At 38.0% G+C, this 21,722-nt stretch overlaps 2 protein-coding genes across 6 annotated transcripts in view; one reads left to right on the top strand and one right to left on the bottom strand.

Moving 5' to 3' along the window:
• tbc1d32 (TBC1 domain family, member 32) overlaps positions 1-16,561 on the bottom strand; it is an 84,104-nt gene extending 67,543 nt beyond the window's left edge. For 3 of the 5 annotated variants that reach the window (XM_031861429.1, XM_031861428.1, XM_031861433.1), the window contains exons 1-18: positions 16,411-16,561; positions 13,637-13,806; positions 13,346-13,510; positions 12,812-12,989; positions 12,554-12,625; positions 11,880-11,999; positions 11,437-11,515; positions 10,506-10,609; positions 10,356-10,417; positions 10,107-10,257; positions 9,878-9,937; positions 9,214-9,313; positions 7,383-7,520; positions 5,110-5,199; positions 3,764-3,906; positions 2,971-3,098; positions 2,062-2,263; positions 297-376 (exon numbers count right to left, since the gene is read on the bottom strand). In XM_031861429.1, the coding sequence (XP_031717289.1) occupies positions 297-376; positions 2,062-2,263; positions 2,971-3,098; positions 3,764-3,906; positions 5,110-5,199; positions 7,383-7,520; positions 9,214-9,313; positions 9,878-9,937; positions 10,107-10,257; positions 10,356-10,417; positions 10,506-10,609; positions 11,437-11,515; positions 11,880-11,999; positions 12,554-12,625; positions 12,812-12,989; positions 13,346-13,510; positions 13,637-13,806; positions 16,411-16,500 (2,132 nt within the window). In that variant the 5' untranslated portion in view covers positions 16,501-16,561. Of the gene's footprint in view, positions 1-296; positions 377-2,061; positions 2,264-2,970; positions 3,099-3,763; positions 3,907-5,109; positions 5,200-7,382; positions 7,521-9,213; positions 9,314-9,877; positions 9,938-10,106; positions 10,258-10,355; positions 10,418-10,505; positions 10,610-11,436; positions 11,516-11,879; positions 12,000-12,553; positions 12,626-12,811; positions 12,990-13,345; positions 13,511-13,636; positions 13,807-15,244; positions 15,364-16,410 lie in introns of those variants that run through there. The other 2 variants (XM_031861430.1, XM_031861431.1) reach the window with 2 other exon arrangements.
• Positions 16,562-16,815: 254 nt separating this feature from the next.
• Positions 16,816-18,754, top strand: hsdl1 (hydroxysteroid dehydrogenase like 1). Its single transcript, XM_031861418.1, has 5 exons — positions 16,816-16,822; positions 17,222-17,664; positions 17,971-18,054; positions 18,388-18,528; positions 18,689-18,754. The coding sequence occupies exons 1-5, from the start codon at positions 16,816-16,818 to the stop codon at positions 18,752-18,754; spliced, it is 741 nt and encodes a 246-aa protein (XP_031717278.1).
• Positions 18,755-21,722: the final 2,968 nt, after the last annotated feature.

Here is a 21,722-nt window from a genome sequence, read left to right as displayed (position 1 = left end):
GAGAGAGAGAGAGAGAGAGAGAGAGAGAGAGAGAGAGAGAGAGAGAGCTGCAGTGCTATCTTTATAAGCTTACAAGGAAAACGAGCTCACTGTAGGAGCCTTTAAATTATGTATTACAAAAACAATTATTCCAAATGAAGTTCTGATAATTATGTCTTTAAGTTGCTGGACAACGCGTTGGAAAAGCATCATTCTGTGTCTTTAAATGTCCAAAATCAGTCTCTGTAATAGCTGCATTATGACTAATCACTACTTTAATTCTAGGGGTCAGAATAAAGTATTTAAAATGGCCTCACATGTTCTGCAGCTCCTGGGTGGATGTTCCAGCGGTGGCTCCAGGTACCGGAGTTGGAACCCTTTCTGACAAGGAACTGGTCTGGAAATAAAGAAGGAAAATGTAAAGTGTATCTATAGTTACCTATTTTTTCTTAATTAAAGACTACAGATTGATAACGGACTATTTCTGGGTGCACGTAGGACATTTTGGAACTAAGTTGTATTTTGATTTAATAAATTGTTTAACCTCGCTGCTTCTTTTCTGTGACTCACTTTACTCTGTAAATTGCTGTTGGTCTACATTCAGTATTTGTCTTCTTCATTTTCTATTTCTATAGATATTGTAATATCTATAATTTATCATTTAATCATAAAAATGACTATTTTTGCTAATTTCAGCTTGAAAGAATTATTCAAAATCTTAATGGAATAAACCTGTATTTTCAAAAACGCCTTCTGTATGTTAGTATTGTATGTTTATTTGCATCTTTTACAAACTAAATGAGGACACTATCAGACTGAACTTATCTCCTTTACTATTAACACTAAGAAAGTTAACAAACCCTCTAGCACCATCTGACAACATTGGAAATCAGGATCAAAGACGTCGTTCTAATCAATCATATCTTTAACTATTTTTTACCCTGCAAACTCATTAAAATCACATGCCTCCCACAAACTTTGGGGGCCATGTTTGTGTCTTTTTAAAGTGGGTGGAATGAGGTCAACATTGTTATTACATTATCTAACAACGAAAACAGATGTAGACTTTCATTTAAGACATCATAGACAGCGCAGTGTGTGCAGACTGATAATTAATATTTAACACACGCTGGAGGAAAGTTAGCAGGAAGTGAGTGAGAAAATGTTTTATACCGATTGTATACTGATGCCACAATGTCTCATAGAAGTACATTTTTGAAGTGAATGTAATGGAAAAAGGAGCGGTAATATGTGATGTGGGACTGTATGCCTAAATACAGATACCTAGCTGACATTAATGATGTCTCCTACCTGTGAGAAGCAGTTTCACTACTTGTCTTTTCTCTGTTTCCTCTGTAGATGTATTGTCGCAGGAGTTATTTTTGGTTTTGGTTGCAGATTCGACTGTCTGTTTTGAGTTTTTGCATGTTCAGTTTTGTTTTTCAGTACAGACTAAAAGGTATTCTGATGCATTATGAGGTCAAAAGCAGTATTCTAAAGATTAACTGGAGCAGATTACAATGGTTAGTTAATTCCCTCCATTTGCAAGCAATGGTGGCATTTTCCTTCACGGCATTCATCAGGCAAATGAAACATGACAGGAGTATTCTAGCCAGTGAAACTGATCATTAGACATGGACACCCCTCCATTAGATAATCTACAAATAAATGATTCAGATAGAACCTTTGTCTACCACCTTTTACAATGTTTGTATGGGGGGGCATTAGTCAAGCAACGCTCTCAAAGAAAGGGTCTCATTCCTGGCATTTACAGAATCAGCCTGTAATAAACAATCAGCAACACCAATATTATCATGCTAAATACTTTTTTCTAATGCTAAACTGTTTTCAAATATGTTTAATAATTTGGTGTTTAATATGTTAATTGTTTTTGTTACATCAATTAATTTAAACTTTTAAATTATCAGGTGCATTTAAGAAGTCAAACCTAATACTTCCCCAATAACTAAGTGTTAGGTCTTTTATCAGGCTATTATTTAATCTGAGGGGAAATCTAAGTCACTGAGCATGAAGAATCTGAAAGTTTGAACAGTGTTATATTAAGGAATTAAGTGCAGCTACCTTTTTCCATGCAGCAGCTACAGCCTTGTGCAGGCCATAGGGTCGGAGGAGCTGCAAACCCTCACAGGTGTTGTATATCTGCCTACAGACAAAGATAAAGGCTCCACACGATGTCTGAGACGGGTCGGATTCACTTAGTGAGGACAGCTCCTTCTCCAGCAGCCTGAGAGTGAACTGTACAATGACATGAGCAGGAAAGGTTCTGCAGAGGAGAGGGGAAACAGACAAAGAGAAATACGTTGACGGGCGAAACTGTACGAGAATTTCATGTCTTTAATATGAGGTGCTTTGCTTAGCAAAATGTTTGGGGAGTTTTAAGTTCATTCCCTTCCTGTTTTGTAGTTGTTTTCTAAATGTCAAATACTTTCTAATGCTAGTAGTTGTAGTATTTCTATGCAACTGTAAGCAACTCATTTGTATTGCTTTTGTTTTCCCTGTCTCATTATACTTTTATATGCTCATTTTTACAACATATTTCTCAGAGGAGGAACATAAAACAATTAATGGCAGACTAGAGCACATTCGTCAAAACAGTTTGCACTCAGTGATTTCAGGCTTGGTGAATGTATTATTGCTAATTTACAACAACAAACTGCTGTTTCAGGTTGGACAGACTGTTCAGGGTCAACCAAGTATAACAAAATATTAAACTAACGTGGGGCCAGAGTGACCCCGAGTATCTTTAATAAATCACACTTTTTTTCTTTAGTTTTTGCTATAATGGGACTGGAGTAGATCAAAGAACCACAGTGACACACCAGCATCCTTGGGTCTAATCCGCTCACTGTGCAGAGGATTTCTTATGCAAACGTAACTCTAGATTAAAGTCTTCTTGCCAAGTCAAAAAAAATGTAATTTATTTAATTAACGTCAAAGATCAGTGTATTTAACCCAATCGCACCATCTCACCTCTCACTGTGGGCTATGACTAGATTCTTCTCATATAAGAAGAGAGATAATCCTCTGTCAGTGTTTGCGATGCGAGCCAGAACGTCAGCGATGAGAGTCAGTGTTGCTGCTGGAGATTTTAACTTGGCCTACAAAGCGTAGAGAATAAACAGACAAATTTACCCAACTGCTTCAGAGACGAGTAGAATCACAAGTAATATGGTGGAGTCAAGCTTAAAAACATGGTTTGAGGTTGAGATGTACATCAGGGAAATATGGTAAAGGCAGATGTTATGCATTTAATGTTGAGTTAGAGCTACTGTTTAGGGGAAAAAAATCAAGTTAATGGACGGTAGAATGATGGCGAAAGGCCAAAGAATTTATTATGACTGAAGTTGCCAAATCATCTTTAAAACTGACCATTTAACAGCGGAGGTAAAAACTAAAAAGTAAGTATTGATTTTCTTTCTCGTTTTTAATCATAGTAGGTTGTAAAAGTCCCTGGAACAGAATTTTGATTCCTAAAAAGCTACAGAGCAACATATTTGTGATATGAAAGGGTCCACGGCAACATGACAGGCTTGTCGAGGATCATTTGTAAAGTCATTACAATATATAAATGGCCTTTTTGTTATTCTAAACATGCAATGATATTGTGATGCAGTTAACCTGCTGATTGACACTAAAAACTTTCTGTATGCGTCTGTATTCATGAATCAATAATCTTGTTTGTGGTGTACATCTGCAAACCTATACGTGGTCTATTCTACTCACATCTGTATTAAAACAACTATGCTTCGTGCTTGTGTTTCACCTGCTGTCCATTGAGCAGAGCTATAACAGGAGCCAGCAGTGTCTCTATTACAGGGGTCTGGTGGAGACACTCTGCAGCACACTCGGTCCTCTCACACAGCATCCACAGCACCTCCATCACCAGACAGCTGGGCGACAGGGAGTCTGAACACACACATATTTAAATGAAGAACATGCATGTTGATATATCTTGGCATTTTTTTCCTTTAAAACTGACACTTAACACTTTGTCGTGCTTGTAGCCCATTTGTTGATATCCTGGGAATCAGATTTTGTCAAGTTTTTCTAGATTGGACACATATCACATTTATACATCGTCAGTGTGAGTGTGTTTAAACTTGGATTGATGTATTTTGCTTGTATGTCCAGTATCAACCTGATCACCCTGGACACGGGTTCATACATGATTCTATGAGGACAAAAAAGGTGAACTTGAAACCAAGCATTTACTGACAATGATGGAAAATAACTCTGCACATTTACTCAAGTACTGTAACACAGCTCAACAGTGAGGCTAGCCGCTCCGCATTGCCATTGTCTAACTACTCTGTAGTATGCAGTATTAAATGCAATATTAAAATGCTGCTTGCACATTAAGGCACCGGTAACTATAAAACAATATTATAGTATACATAATAATTTTACAATGTGAAAGAAGTCATTCTGCCTAATGAGTTATTTTACATTTGATACTTTAGGTAGAGCAAGTTAAATATACGATATGTTTCCCTCCACTAACACACTCATAATTCTTGAAAACATTTTGGGAATATTCATCTTCACTTGATAGTGTGACAAAGTTAATGTATTGTTCCTTAAATATTGCCTCCTCGAGATTTAAATTAAATAAATTAAAATCTAAAACACATACTTAAATCCTGCCCCTCTCTCTGACATTATATTCTGTAGCATTGCGTTACTATTTAGAATATCCTCTCACAACTGGTGTAGACGATCTTCAACGTTGTGCCGGTAAAATATTAAAATAAATCTACGACTTGCTCAGCGTGACTCTCTGCAGCAGCCAAAAGAGATGATCCTCATCTGACAAAGTCAAGGTAGGGGACACTATTGATCACTTGCAGGGAAACTGCTGCAGTGTAATTCAAGAGAATGAATGGGGCAATAAAGCAAGGTCTTCCAGGAGGCAACCACAGTGCCGCATGACTCAGTACAAGGTTAAGAGATAAAAGATATGGTCTGAGGAATGCTGCTACGCCTCATAGAGAGGGTCACTGTGCTCCTTCAGTCCCCCGATTCCAGAGTCAAAGTCTGCACAGAAAACAGGGAGGGAGCCTAAACTGTGTCATGTAGTTTATAACCGTGTGTGAGTGCGTGGGGCCCCACCTGTGTGTGAGGGGTCACTGTGCGGAGGTTTGGGGTGTTGGTACATGATGTTAATCAGGATGACTACCAGGTCTGTCAGGCTGACTGGATCTGTAACAGGACGAGATAAATAAGAAAATCAGTCTAGTCACTTAGAGTAAACGGGGACAGTAATAAAAAGTGGTCGATAGTGCCGGGGAGGAAATGGTCCGTGTCTAGTTTTGGTGACCTTGATAACAAGGATCGTCTTGCTGCTCAGTTGGCTCCAAATTTTATGTCCGGGATGAGTTTTAGTATCTGGTGTGTGTAAAAATGACCTGCCATCAGAATAAATGAATCACATCATGTTTGTTGTAATTTAACTGAACGTCATTGCAACAAGTGAAAGATACAGCGTCATACAGTGTAGTATTATCACAAGCATGTCTAAATGGGCTTTATATATCATATTGTATAACACACACTTTGACATATTACAGCTGAAACTATCAGTCAATTAACCAAATTTTGATAAACGCTAAACTGTTTAATTTATCAAGCAACAGCGTCCAACATTTGCTGGTTTCAGGTTCTCTAATGCAAAGATGAGCAGCTCTATCAAGTTTTAAATCTTAATAAATTTAATATGTTGTAAAAAGAACAAATTCGAAGACGTGTTGCGTATCTTTCACTATTTTTGGACATTTTAGAGCCTTCATGATTTATTGATGAATCAGAAAGGTAAATGATAGTTATAATGTAAATGCGACCCTCACATTATGTAATACATATTGCTAAAGACAGATGATTAGTGGGTATTATCTGGGTATTCTTCTTGCAGCACAAGACACAATTCTCATATTGTAAAGAAAACCCTGCTGAGGAAAACTATCCACAGGTAGGATAGTGGACTTCAGATTCTGTCTGTGACCTGGAAACATTAAAAAAGTGTCTGGAACTCTTGACACAGACCCAAATGGTTGACCAAAAAGCATATTTAAATTTCTTTCTTTCCCATCTGAAAGAGAGCACTGACACTTTCAGTAACAGTGAAGTTATCAAATTTTATCAAGATCAATTGTCACCGTGGCAAAGTTAAGACAAAACAAATAATAGAGAAAACATGTTTGGACAACATTTTAATAAAAATAAAAATCCACATAGTGGGCCTCATGATGAATATAATCTACTCTGATGTCAATGATTTAAGTGCCTCCAGACTGCCTTGGAATAAGAGTCACTAATGGTTAAAAAAGCAGAGTAAAGAGCAGTGACCGCAGACGTTGAGTCTGTTTTAATGGCCTTCCTAGGTATCACTCACACCATTACATAACTTTATTGGTGATTAAGATGGGTGGAGGGAACAAAGTCACTGTTAAGACTGGAGGGAGTAGCATCGTGTTTAAACTGATCATACAAATTCCAATGAGATAATTTTGTTAAAAAATGACTTTCACAGGACAATAAATCTGTTTTTCCCTTTAACTCCACGTCACTCATTTAAACCATGAGTCAATTCCTTTGCAATTTGCAGCTGCCAACAACGGACAATAAACAGGATTCAGCTCTTTACAAGGTTTAGACATTGAGGAAATACTTCACCCACAAAACTAACATTTGTATATCAATTACTCACCCCTTGTTACAATGTTGATTCTGTGAGTGACGTTTTTAAGGAACTATGCTTAACCTTCGAGTTAGAAGAGGAGAATAATACCACTCTTTAGTGTCTCTATGGTAAATATAAAGCTACACGTGCAGCCAGCAGCCAGTTAGCTTAAGTTAGCACAAGAACTGTAAATCAGGGTAAATAGCTAGCCTGGCTTGTCAAGGTAACAAAAAGCCCCAACAACAACTAATGCATTGTACCTCATTGGTTTAATCTGTATAAAAACGTAAGTGTAAAAAACAAGAGGTATGTGCTGGAATAGTTATTGGCCAAATTAAACAAACAAAATATAGCATATTAATTAGTGACCTTTAGAGTTGCTGATTGTGGATTGTGTTACCTTTGGACAGAGGCAGACTAGCTATTTCCCCATTACCAGCTTTTGTGCTACAGTATGTTAAACAAACCCATTAAGAATATAGCTTCATATTTAACGGACAGATATGAGGGTGTATCGGTCTTCTCATCTAATAACCTGCCAGACAGCGATCATGCATATTTCTTAAAAAGTCAAATTAAACATTTAACTACAGTAAAAATCTTACACTGCTATTTAGTGAAATAGGTATGTAGGATATTGAATACTATGCCCCACTTGCTCGTGACAGATGTTTAAAACTGTTTACAGAACAGTCTAGTTTTGTACCTTTGCGCTTCCTCACTCTGATGGGAAAGAGCTTCCTGCCATTGGTGTAGATGAGGAGTTTACCCAGGACACACAGCGAGTGGACAAAGAAGGCATATTCCAGCTCCTTTCCTGTGTAAACACTCCTCTGGACTGAACCTGAAACATAATTAACATAATAAAATGATGTATTTTTCTATCCGATGGCTAACTCTTAACAACTGTACAAAACATTTAGTAGTGTTTAAAAAATAAGAGAGGTTGTGAAGTGGTAGAATCAGCTTGCATGTCCAGGACTGACTAGTCTTTGTCAAGATGTTGTTTGTCTTATTCGTGGTTTCAGTTGAATATGAAAACAAAAATATAAACTGAACGACTATTCATAAAACAATGAAGAATGCCCTTGTTATGATGCGGTGGCGGACAGACAGTTAAACTATATTTCATATCTGAAGCTTCTGTAATAGAATGAAATTGACAAAAATAAAAAAAGACTGCAGTGCCTGTGGGTGCAGAAAATCCCAAAGAAGCACAACTCAGAAAAAATAAAATTCTGTTATGAGGAGTGTATCATTGACAGCGTGTCGGAGTATCTCCACTCATCCAAGACAAGGTCAATATGTTCAGTCTCGAGCAGCCAGCTGGCTTACAGCAGATAAAACACTGACACTGGCCTTCCCATATACTGTTATGGTCGCTCTCATTTATAACATTTTCACAATTAAATATGCAGCTAGATGTTTTTCAATGACATCATGCTCTCTTCTTCACCAAATGTACTATCCCGTACCATTTCATCAAATCAAATACTCAACAGGGTACCTTTAACGTTCGACATTTGCAGTTCACTAAAGGTATAAATAACTAAAACACAAAGAAGACTAGATATGTTCTATAACCTCCGGTGAGCCGAGAAGGCATAAACAGTCTAATTAATGTCCACGACTGTAGCCACAACCTACAATGAGATAAGCAGCAGAAGATATGAGATGTATCTCACACGCTGGGACTGAGATTTACACTTCAATTCTCACAAGCTACTTGCTCCAAAGACTGCAGCACATACAGGACAGACGGCCTAACCTAGACTACTGAGATGATAAAGGAACGAGTCTGCTATTCACATGCTTTCTATATTCTTCTTTGCTAATAAAAACAGCCAGGAGAGAAACAATAAAAAGGTTTGATGAGAGACTTTCATTGAGTGTACTTTTTCTACCTTCCATCATTCTGTTTTCTCTGTAATTAACGTTGTTTTGGGGTTGTTTTTATGTTTTACTTTTATATATCAAGATGATAATTTATGTGGATATGTGATAAAAGAATGAAGTTCAGTATTTAAGTTATAGAAAGGGGTAGGAGTGTTTGTTTATTTAGAATTTGCTATATATGTTTACTGTTCATTTTATTGGTTATTCTTGTTTTTTGTTCTCATTATTTGTTTGAAATAAATCTTTTTTTTCTCCGTCTGGTTTATCTTTTGTTTCTCTTCATTTCATTTTTATTTCTTCTGTCAACTGTTCTTCTCTGCATCCCTGTGTTTTAATGACAGCAGGGACAGCATGTGCTCATTAAGGAAATGGATTAAATAATGAATGCAAAGTCGAGGTACAAATACATTTAACACCCACAGGCTTCAAATGAAGCATTACTTTCTCATTAGGCTTTCACAGTAGTTCAGCCTGAGTGCATTATTTTTTTGGGTTTGTTTTACAGGACGCATTAAATCAGCATTACTGCAAATGTGCTGATGTTTACCACAGAGAGAGAGTGGAAATTGGTATTCAGATATGGCGGAGAAAGGACATGAACCTGTTGGAGAAATCATGAGTTTACGGACTGTTTTACTTACCAGTGCTCTGCTGCTCTGCTGACTGGGGATCAGTTGTCTCATTTGTGGAACATTCACAGGATTCACTGTAATGGATACACTGCTGAAGGGCCGCAACAATCTGAAAATATGAAAAATTAAAACAATGCATGTTATTGTGGTTTCTGCGAACACCTGATTGGTCTGAATGAAATCACGACTACTGTGGCAAATGTGGCTGTTGCTGTGAACAGGCCAAAGACCACAGGCTTACCTGAAGAATTCATACAGAATGTCAATGCAACCTCCTCTCATCGATCCTCTTAATCAAGAGTTTTAAGACTCGAACGGTTTGGTTTAATCTAAGTCCTGTAGCATTGGAGGGAATTTTAATGCACTGCAATGCAAGAGTAGTTTAGGCTTCCAGTGCCTTTGGAAGAGTTATTGACATTTACTTTAGAGAACGTTTTAGGGGTGATTCCACAGTAAGCCTCTCGAAAGTTAGAGTGAGACAGTTTTGACAGTTTTGCCTTTCTTGAATGCAATCCACAGTGCAATCATTTCTGGTGCCTAAATGAGGTAGTGGGTTTGAACGCCCTCTGGAAAGAAATTTCTTGTTTCGTTGGTTGTTTGCCTACAGTGCTAAACGTTTCAGAAGTACAAAAGGAGTCAGTGAGAGGTATTGATTAAGGAGTGAATCACTCACCAGAGACTTGTACTTTCTCTCCAGGAGTCTGAGAACCACAGTCCTACTGTAGCATCCATGCTGAGAGAAGGAGAGGACAGATCAGGATGAAAGAGAATATATGAGACGGAGTACATCCACAAGAGAGAAAGAGATAAAGACTCTTTTGAGCGACACATAAACACAGTAGTGTAAATACAAAAAGGTAATCTGCACAAATCAAAAACGCCTGCTCATTTGTAATACACACCATCCACTTTATAAACCAGGTTGCTTTAATATCCAGTAAGGCCAGTAGATGAATGGGTTCCAAGGCTTTCTCTGTCCCAGGTGAGGCTGAGCCATGTTCGTGAGGGAAGGACAGCAGGTAGAGGGTGCTCTCTATAACTTCCTCCATATATCTAAAGCCGGGTAGAAATATAACAACAACAAACCGTTGCAGCATAAAAAAATGTTCATGTTTCAATCAGGAGAGAGACCTGTTGGGGTAAAAACTCACTTCTCAGGATGGCGGATCCAAAAAGTTGTCACCTCCTTTTGAAAGTCATTCATCAATCGGATCTGAGGCAAAACAGACAGAGAGATAGAAAGCTATAATGTATTCGTATGCCGATACACTTTAAATACTGTAAGACAAAACACGCTGTACCTGTTTGAGAAGACGACTGATCTCAGGTCTGTCGATGGCGATGGAGGCTGAGCCAGTTGGAAAGCTTCGCTTTTGAGACACAAAACTTGACTCCACACTTTTAGCTGCACATCAAAAGGCAAAATATACTTATTATAAATCTTGTATTACACGCAAGATCATGTTGGTGTTTGTATACATAATGCAGCACATACATGATCAATTTACAGTGCAAATATTCTTAATTTAGCAATACAAAATAATTAAAGGATAACTTTGGTATTTTCCAACCTGGAGCCTATTTTCCCATGTTTTTCCCGAGTGACTAATGGGAATGTCAATTTTTGAGATTGGTCCAGTATTGAGCGAGAGTGCTGCGGCCTGCAGCAGCTAAACGAGCAGCAATGTCATCGCTCAGTGTAACTCACCAACTATTTACGTCTGTGTTGGAGTACATAAAGCTTTGTCATGGCTGAATATGTAGCCGATTTCAACAATTTCGATGCAACGCAAGAATTCAGGACGAGAACTCTCCGTACGAGACTTGGTTTGACACAATAACGATCAAGTGAAAAAATGTTTGTCCCGAGTAGTCACTTTGACACAAATACATGGGAAAGTATAGTCTAGAGTAAAATATCAAAGTTATCCTTTAACATTCTTAAAAATAAAAACTATATACTGTAAAACTAGATCATCCACATTGAGGCCTGTGAATTATTAATTCAGTGTAAAAATGAATATTTCAAAATATTTGTACATAAAGCTAAAATTACTATCTGCATAGTACCACTAGAGGTATGCTGGGAAATATTTTTTCTTCATAAATAAAGAGGAGCTGACCCTTTAAAATGTAATTTATTTTAACTGAAATGATTGTGAACCATTGTCTATTGTTCAGATTAAACATGAAGGTGCTGCTCATGCACTCAGTCCATCCAGAAGGGCCTACCCAAGCTGGTGTAGAGCTCTCGTGTCACATTCAGCGGAGAGGAGGAGAAGCTTTTAGCAAAGAACTGCAGTACAGTATCCTGATGGAGATACACAACATACGTTATCAGCACACACACACAGTCAAATACACCTGATGAATCACTGCTATCTGAAGGTTAAATTATAAGAAAGTACAATGAGAGGAAATTAAACCAGATTATTACAGACAAGATTTCCAGCCTCTACTGAGAGAGTGGCCTGCATATGTGCTACCAATCATTAAGGGAAAACAGTGTGATCTTGTTTTCTCTGGTGTGGCTGAATGACACGCGGGATGATGAACATTCCGTTTTCTTTGTTTGTTATTCATTATAAAGCCTGAAATTGTTCATAAAATCGACATGTTTGTTCTTGATTCATTTGTAAATTATGAATTTGTAGATTAGGTTGCTCAGGACTCACGCTGAGGTCGGGGTCGGTCAGAGCTGCAGAGAGATTTCTGCGCAGGCTGCTCCAGCTCTCACAGCTCAGCACATCAGACGGATTGGCACAGCAGAGAGCCTGAAGAGCCTCCCAGCGCACCTACACAGAGTCACATCACTTCACCTGGACTACACTGAGAATTATATTCACATTAAAAAGCAGCGATTTACAGATTTTGTGACCTCTTTGAGCAGACAGGTCTGGTGTGCCCATTGAGGGCTATTTGTTAGCGACACAATAAATCAACTTTGTAGGCCGGGTTAAGAATGGTGATGCCGACTACCGAGTTATATTAGTTACTAGTCGACTTACAGAAATAACAGCTCTTAAATCCGCATATTTCATTGATCTCTGAATTGAGAATTACTTTGGCAAACCGATAGTTCCCTTCTGATGCCTTCCCAAAAGCAAAAAAAAAACAGTTAGTATGAAAATAATGGAAGGCTGAATGAATTAAGTGAAACAAATTGGCAAATTCAGCCTGATTATTAGGCTAATGTCTACTGAAAAAAAACTGTTTTTTAGAAGCCTGAAGAAGTAAATTATGTTGTATTTCAGTAGAAAAATTGAAAATATTAAGGGAACGTAGGATAAAATAAAATCATGTATTTACAGTACACCATCATAATGTATGTGTAAGTGAGACCTTCTACCTCTTTGGGTCTGCTGGGGTCAAGTTTTTCAGCCAAAGCTTGCAGCTGCTCTTGTCTGATGAACGCATAACTCTATAAAGGACAATGGAAATGAAACACAAATTATTATGATCCATCATAAAGCAAAATAAAAAAGAGCTCTCAGTCTACAGTCTGCTATGGAAAGGAACAAACTCCCCCAAGGACACCAATTGCGACGAATGCCATCCAGAGATTGAGATACTATCTTGACAATTTAAGCGATACTGTATCTCTCACCTGATTGAAGGAGGAGTCGCTGTCAGAGCAGTTGTCAGTGTACTGGCTGTTGGACTGACTGTGCTGCTTCTCTCTGTGCATCTCCTCCTTCCTCACCTGGTCCTCCTCAAATTTGTTGATTAAAGACTCCACCACCATCATCATGGAGTTTTTCAAGGGCTGCATCATCTGCTGGTACCTGGCATGAAGCGAGAAATTGCATCAGTGTATGATTAGGAACACTTACTTTCAGAATAATTGTTTAGCTAAACTCCAATTTAACAATGCCTCAGTGGCATTTTTTTTCTAGTAAGAAATTAAGATTCTCTTTCTCTCTCTAGGGTTAACAGGAAAATAGTTGTGAGGAAATCCACATATTCAATCAAAAATGGCTTTTATTATCCATAACCTCAAAACATGCATACACTGAAGTTGAAAATAAGTATCATACAGCAAGACAGTGAAGGATTTCTGATGTTAGCACAATTCACACAAAACAAAAATATTATCTATGAATGAGAAAACAGAGTAGACAAAGCTCTGAGCTACGCTCACTCAGCTGAGTCTCTGGTACTTTGGGTGACCGCATGGATCAGAGTGTCGTGACCTGAGCCTATAGCATGTTGTCCATCTCCTCTGGTCAAGTTCTTGGTCTCCTCCTCCACCACAGTCCCCAATGACCTCTCCACATACTGACGGAGATACTTGACAAACTCATAACTGAAAAGAGAGCAATGGCGGAGTCAGACCTACTGGATATATACTGTACATTAAATCTAAACAGAAATAACTTTTAAATAACAACTCTGAAGTAAATGTATTATTATTCGAGTCTGGTGGCCTTACTTGTGGAAGTTCTTGTCAGTCTCCTCCAAGTGAAGGAGGATCTCCTCAGCACATTCGGTCGACGGGGCGCCAGAGATTTGGTCGTTAATGCTTCTCAGAAGCTGCTTGAGCAGGGATTGCAACTCTGCTTCATCTTCAGCTGACAACTGAGACATCTCTACTGCTGGCCCCTAACATGGGACAGAATGGAGTGATTCGTTTTCTAGGCTTAAATTGTGCAACAAATGCCAAAAATGTCTAAAACCATTGCAATATTGTATAAAACTAAAGATATCTTGCATCAGAATGCATTATATATACTGTAGGTTATAGTTCCATACACTACTTACTGTGTGGAGGTATGGTGAAACACACAAAACCAACATTTTCATGCTAGAAATAAATCTATCAGATTATTACAAACCAACCCACACTATTTATTAACTTAAATACTTTAAAATGTCACGATGTAGTTGATCTTAAAACTGCATTTACGAAGTTAAAGGCACAAATTGATTTGCTTCCAAACTGTATCCAGAGGTTGTTTGAAATTGAAGAGAGTAGGCAATAGGTTTTTCATAAAAACAAGGTATAAAAAGCTTCAGTCTACACCTTTGGGTCTGTATTATTTGTTTCCCCTTTAATTTAATGCCTCATTGTTATTTATTCATTTTCATGTGAATAATTTTTGTAAAAATATTACTAAGGACCAGAAAACAATACTACTACTAATACTACTCCATCAGTTTCAATCAGTGGTGAAAAATAACTAAAATACAGTGCTTGAGTAAAATTAGTAGGTACTTTTATTTTAGAGTATTTAAATTTTATGCTACTTTATACTTCTACAACACAACATGTCAGGAGGAAATATTGTACTTTTTACTCCACTGCATTTATCTGACAGCTGTAGTTACTAGTTTACAGTTCCTAGTACACTAGTTTATGATCAATTTATAAAATATGATACTGTGCTACAGAATAAACAATCCAATAGTATATAAAAGTGATGGTAAGTCAAAGTTAAAGTGTGCTGTACGGTTAAAATGCTTCTCATCAGTACTGATATTCCAATAATGGGATATAGCATTATATAATAATATAAAATCCTGAAAGGGATCATTCTGCACAACATGTACTTTTACTCAAGTAACATTTTGAATGTAGGACTTTTACCTGTAACAAAGTATTTTTAATTTAAGTATAATAACTAAGTGCCTCCTCCACCACTGGTAGTAATGCTCAGCACAGGGGAGTAAATGCGCAGACGTGTTGGCTCATTAGCTCATCACAAACAGGTGTGATAATGAGCTAACTTACCTTAGAATAACATATCTCAAGAATAACGGTTTACACAGCCGTTTCCTCTCAAATATACAAATACAAATCTAACAGAAATATTAATTGGTCAATGCTGTACATCCAACCTGACTATCTGATGTTTTACTGTTTTTAATTTAGAGCCTAAATGAGTTAATTGTTTCTCTCTGGTTAGCTCGACGTTGCTAAGTGCACCACTGTAACACAGCTAGCTAGCAGACATCAAAGACTACCAAAACACTTCCGCGCTGCACGAGCGAACCATCCGAACAGAAACACGTCGTATGCGGTATATGTTAAACCAGTCACCTCTCTGTTAGACTTGTAAAAGCTTTTATCCAGATAAAAGCCAGGGAGCATTTTGAGAGCACTTGCAACCAAATTCTGGGTCTCTATGGAAACGTCCACTTGATGTTGACTGCGGTGCATTATGGGATGTCCAAAGAAACAAACGCTGCCTTTTGGAGCGTCGGAAATATGTGTTTTACAAGTAAGATGATTAGAATATCTAAAAGCTTCTTTTTTAAAGACACATTTGGGAACATACAAGATCTCGCAGAGAATACATACATTTTAAATAATAAAATACAAGTGTTAGTAACATACTGTAAATAAAAAAGATATATAAGGGGGATTTATACATATTATTAAATAATATATAAATATTAAATAAACAGGCATTTATCACTAGGCATAGATAAGAACAAGCAAGGACTTCAAAAATAAAGGGCATATATCAAAACAATAAGAAACGATATACTTCCACACAAGTACATTTTTTTAGGTGATGAGAACAATAATTTGAAATAATGTACAAACCAAACAAATAATGGCTCATTGTTTATCCACTTGCTAAAATATAAAAAATTCCATTTACCCATAAGAATGACGATCATATTAATCATTTTAGAAATTAAATTAATTAAATTATCCATATAAGAAAAGAGAAATGCCAAACGTCGGAGTGTCCACTTTGAATTTGAACCTTTTTATTTCGAAATTGTGCAACCGGGTAAACCGTATGAAGTATTTTTAAATGAGTTTCAAAGGAAAGTTGAAATATTAGTGTCTGTTATCCAGAAACATCGCAAAATCCAACCACGCCTGATATAAACACGTCTAAGAGCCGGAGTTTCTCATGTGGTCTCGAATGCAGCACCATTGAAATACATGTGTCACGTGACTCAATGTTTTGCTTCGTCTACCGGGTGCTGAACAACTGATAATCTCTGCTGAAACGTTTGTCAGAGCTGCTAACGTTACCTTTATCAGACATTTACTATGTGAGAACAGCGACAGGTTTTGTTCACACGCCTGAGTTGTTGGTTAACGTTACGTTTGGAGATCACAGCGTTAAATCGGCTGCATAAGCTTTAGCCAGCGAGCTAGCATCAGCATCCATAGTGTCGACTATGGCGTCAGTGGACAGCTTTCAGTTTTTGTATGGAGAAATTTCTCGATCATGTAATCCTTACATTGAAACCCTGGCCCTGATCGGTGCTCTTTACGCGGCCAGGAGGGCGGTAATCCTGCTGAGAGACTGCTGCACGTTGGTCAGGGTGCATTTCCTGCCAAGAATTATCCCGAGTAAGAAGCTCACCCAGAGATTTGGAGACTGGGCTGTCGTTTATGGTAAGGATGCAGCAAGTGACCTCAGCAGCTATGGGAGTGCATGACGTTGTAGATGTTTTGTGACAGAGGGGAGAGGAGAGTCCCATGCGTTTTGTTTTAGTGACCCAAATCACCATTTAAGTCATTTATCAAGCAAATATTCAGCCTCTCAGATTTGACACTATGCTGATTTTCTTTCTATGATTTTATTGTTATAATATATTTTGGGTATCACACTAATGTTGCTAAGACAGTTAACTAGGTAAATAATGATCGGTTAATTATATTATATATAACAATCAGTTATTCATTTGGTCTATACAATGTGTAAAACTAGTGACAAATGCGTGGGGAGGGACATTTTCGAATTGCTGGTTTTAATCAACCAGCGGTCAATAATATGAAGATATTCATTTTACAATTATATAAAACAGAGAAAAGCAGGGTATTTATGATACACTTGAACCAGCAAATGTCTGGCATTTTCCCCTGATGAATTCAAAATTGTTGTTTAATGTCTTGGCAATCGATTAATCAGCTTAATTATTTTGGTAACAATGTAGATCTCAGGTTTTGAGGTCATGGTGCTGTTACTGTGCTGTAGTTGTCAGTTATATATCCTCATTCCTTCCTAACATGACTTTCATTGATAGATATTGTCCTCTTTCCTGTCAGGTGCAGCAGAGCCTGTAGCCAAAGCCTATGCAGAGGAGCTGGCCAGGCATGGAGTCAGCATTATCTTTGTCACTCGGGACCACTCATCTATTAGAGACACCGCTGCAACCGTCTCCCAAAGCTACGGAGTGGAAGCTGTTGTCATACTAGCCGACTTCTCTTTGGACCAGGCAGCCGGCAACCTCATCAAAGAAGCCATGAGGGATAAAGATATCGGCTTCCTGGTGAACTGTGTGGAGTCTGTGGCTTCCCCTCAGAGCCTGGTTGAAATGCCTGAGCAGAGCCTGTTGGATTTGGTGAATAAGAACGTTGCGGTGGCTACTCTGATGACCCGCTTGGTGCTGCCAGGGATGCTGGAGCGCAGCAGAGGAGCCGTGGTCAATATATCATCGGGGGCTTGCGCCAAACCCCTGCCTGGAAGAGTGACCCTCACTGCCTCCACTGTGAGACAAAACACTGAGGAAATCTCCTCTAGTATATAAAAAGACATTTCTAAATAAATATTATAAATATTCCAAAAAATGTCTATTGATGCTGGTATTTCAAAGCAGAGTAAACTTTTTAAAAACTTCAGTCCAACTCAAGTTTTAGGGTTATAGGGCTAACATACCCACAAGCAAATCACACTGCATCCCCTTCTGCTGGCTGTTATTCATTGCTCTTCTGCCCACTAAGTAAAAACACAACCACAATCACATTTTTCTATCCTGACAATAATCCTCTTTCCCTTTCTTATCCTTACATTTCAGGGCTACATGGATCATTTCTCAAGAGCTCTTCACCTTGAGTACAGCGGCAATGGGATCTTTGTCCAAAGTCTGACTCCTTTCCAGGTAGACCTGATATGACCATTAACCAGTGTGTACTGAACCTAAATATATCATTATATTGCCAACCAAAATATGTCTTTTATTATTGTATACGTTGTTATATAAGTTATTTTACTGCTATTTATAGTTTGACAACAGCTGAGAACTTTGGCTTCTTTTCTTAAATGAAAATAAGTTTTGTTGAAAGTCATGTAACAAGTAAGGTCTCAAAAGTAAATTATCAAAAAATATGAAATGTCCTCTATAATTAAAAGGTTAATATTATTTGTATATACTGAGTTTTAGTATGTCAGTGCTTGATATGCCGCATGTGTGTGTGTGTGTATGTGTGTCCAGATAGCCTCAAGTGAGCGACAACCATCCTCGTCATCGACACCGGGCTGGTTTGTACCAAAGCCAGAGGTTTACGCCCGCCACGCCGTCTCCACCCTGGGCGTCTCTAATAGGACCACCGGCTACTGGCCTCACACACTGCAGGTCGGCACAAAATAAGTCACGATTGTTTGTAATTTGTATCAACTCGGACAATTACACTACCACTGATCTACATTTCCAGCCTTTGTGAAAACAGGATCTAAAACATGGAACTCATTTCTGGATGCTGATGTGTTTCTCGCTGTTTTTCTTTTCTACCCAGTATGGACTGATGACACGTATTCCAGAGTGGATTTGGGTTCTTGGATCACGTGTGCTCATCAGTTAAGAGCTCACCTCTCCTCTCCTCACTAAAGACTTAACCCAGTTACTGGAACTTCTTGTTATTGGAGTCATGTGGAGTTTTAGTTTCTTCAGCCAGTAGGTTAAATGTGTTAAACTTTCAGGCTCTGTTGAGGTTGGTGGTGACGGTATTTTCTTCTATTTATTTGGTGTCTATTTCAAAGAAAGCTGTAGTGGAATTTGGACTATACATATATTACTACATGGTCTGACCAATCTGTGACACCTAAATTACTTATACAGGTCTTAGTGGTGGTCAGACATGAGGCTGGAAACTGGGTTTGACTTTGAGTTAGGATTGTAAACATGTACAACATAATATGACATCATTTGGTTTAGTGCTTGGACTTAAACATCAGCCTCCATGTACACTTTAAACTGTTGGATGAAAACATATTTAAAGCCCAACATGGGTCATAAAGGCGTGGTAAATATAGAACTTTTTTATGTATGTAAAAAGAAAAAGTTACTCACTGAAATACTTTTGTTTCGCGAAATAGAGTTCAGTATTAAAGTGCAGTTGAGATCAAAAGCCTCACCTCAGATGTTACAAGAAAAGACAGTCAGAAGAAAGCAATAATAAAGCAATCTGCAAATAAACAAAATCATATGAAAAAAATGAATTGTTGATCTGCAAGACCTTCTCACATCTGCATCATTAACCTGTATCGTGGTTTGTGTTATGTAGGCTCTGGTGCTCACTACGTCTTTAGAAAAAGTCCTACTACTACTGCTAGTCTACAGCTTTTTACCCGCACTGACCACACCTACAGTATATGGCACACATACAAACAGCAAATGGCATTCTCCCCAAAACCAAACCCAACATCATTCAACGTTAAAGGAAGAATGAGATGGATTTGTTAGTTGGCCCCTCCTCCCTGGCTGTATTTGTGTTTTTTCTGCATTGTGCCCACCTTTTTTGTAGCCTCCTCTTGGAATGCGTGCTTACGATCGGGCACCTGGATCGCTACGTTGTTATTGAGGTTGACGCCCAGAAGCGTCCGGAGCAAAGCAATATGAAAACACAAGCAGAGGGCAGCGTCTCTGCAGATACAGACACCCCCACACTACCTCGTGGGTCATAAGTGATGAGTGATAAGGATTATTGTTTTAGGAGTTTTATTTACAGAGGCAGATTTATAAATTGATTGATATTTGGGCGAGACTGTGGCTAAGTGGATAGCAGGGCCGTCTTTCAATCAGAGGGTCGGCGGTTCAATCTGGGCAAGACACTTAACCCCAAAATTGCTCCCGTAGCTGTGCCTACGGTGTAGAAATGTGATAGAATATGAATTGCAAGTCACTTTGGATAAAAGCGTCTGCTAAATGACTGTAATGTAATATTTTAGTGAGGAAAAAGCTGCATTATGAAACACTACCCAAAGTGTTATTCTGATAAATATAACCCGATCTAAACGTAAGAAACGTGTTAATTAATTGTTTTTAATTTTATACATGCAAGTGTTTATAGCGAATACCTGTGTGGTGGTGAATGGGAATGATATCTTTTAAGTGTCATTGCTCGGAGTACAACATTCAAGCATTTCCAGAAGTGAGTTTGAACCGCGATGAAGAGTGAGATTGTGATGTTTTGTTTTGTTGAGAAACTATTATTTGAGCTTATTTACTATATGTATATATTGCTTCAAAATAAGTATTTATATTTAGAAATGTGAACAGATTCAGATATTGTGTTGAGTGGTTGCTTGCACAAACTATACAACGTATAATATGTTGACTTAAATATGATACGTGTCGTCATTGCACCAATTAGACCAATAAAACTCTTTCTCCATTCCTATACTGTCCTGTCTTCTGAATCTAAGTATGCCAAAGTGTCTCTCTTTAAGGTCAGTCCGTTATCTGACTGGTAGGTGTTTCCTGTATATGAGATGTTGACCTATATGCTGAAGGCCACAAACACTCTGTTTTTCTCTTAAAACATTAGGGTAGTGTAGATCATTTATGTGAACAGACACCATGCCGACTACCAGAGTTTTACTCTGCGACCCTTCGGATCAGCCAGGTCACAGACTAAACCTGATAAACACACATGAGGTGCAGTGTGCCCGTAAAGCCACGTGCTGCAGAGCAAACCTGGGCTGTTTTGGGAGGGTTTAAGGTTTAAAGACAAAAGTAGAATCTTGCAGGTCTGATTGTTTTTTCTGAGGCATTTAGTAAATGTCTACATGAAATAGGTAATGGTGAGAAGAGATTTTGTTTTAGATCTGAAAATACTGAAAAACATAAGAAATAAAGGAAATATGATAACAGGCTTCCTAATAAACCTTTATACAGCTCCTTTTCATACAAATAATCTCGCCTTAAGTGCTATAAAAATGAGGAGAATCGACAAATAAAGTAACACCTGCCCTAAACTAAAAAGTAGCAGTACAAAATAAATTAAATCAATACAAAATACCATCAGAAAGGGCAATAAAATGATATTCAAAATAGTGGTAGAGATACAGAAAAATATGGAATTGAATTCAAATTTAAAGACTAGAGTTAAAACTAAGTTTACGACAAACAGAAAGTTATAAGATGCCTTTTTGAGTATCCTTGGAAATGGTATTCCACAATTTGGAAGAACAGCTATTAGCATAGTTTAGTTTGCTTACTTATACAGAAAGATTAGTGAAACTGTAAAGAAAAAGTGTCTCTGTGAGGTGAACAAGTGAGGAATACACACTTGCAGAAAACGTTTAAATGAACCGAGAGAACCGTTAGGGTTAAATTGACCTTGTGGTAAAAAGCGTTTCCAAGATCAAGCCAGGTCAACTTTGAAGTCATATATCAAGAAGTTTGATGTTGGTCCAGAACAGCTTCAGTGATGCTTCTCCGAGTCTGTGGGAAAGTCTACTGAGGGGATAAAACGCCAAACATAATATTCCCTCATTTGGTGTTTTGATGGTGGCGGAGCGTACCGTTCAACACGGTCTAAAATCTCT

This window comes from Anarrhichthys ocellatus, unplaced genomic scaffold (genome assembly GCF_004355925.1).
Source record: "Anarrhichthys ocellatus isolate YVR2014 unplaced genomic scaffold, GSC_Weel_1.0 scaffold25, whole genome shotgun sequence".
Taxonomy (NCBI): domain Eukaryota; kingdom Metazoa; phylum Chordata; class Actinopteri; order Perciformes; family Anarhichadidae; genus Anarrhichthys; species Anarrhichthys ocellatus.
This window is presented reverse-complemented; position numbering and strand designations above follow the sequence as displayed.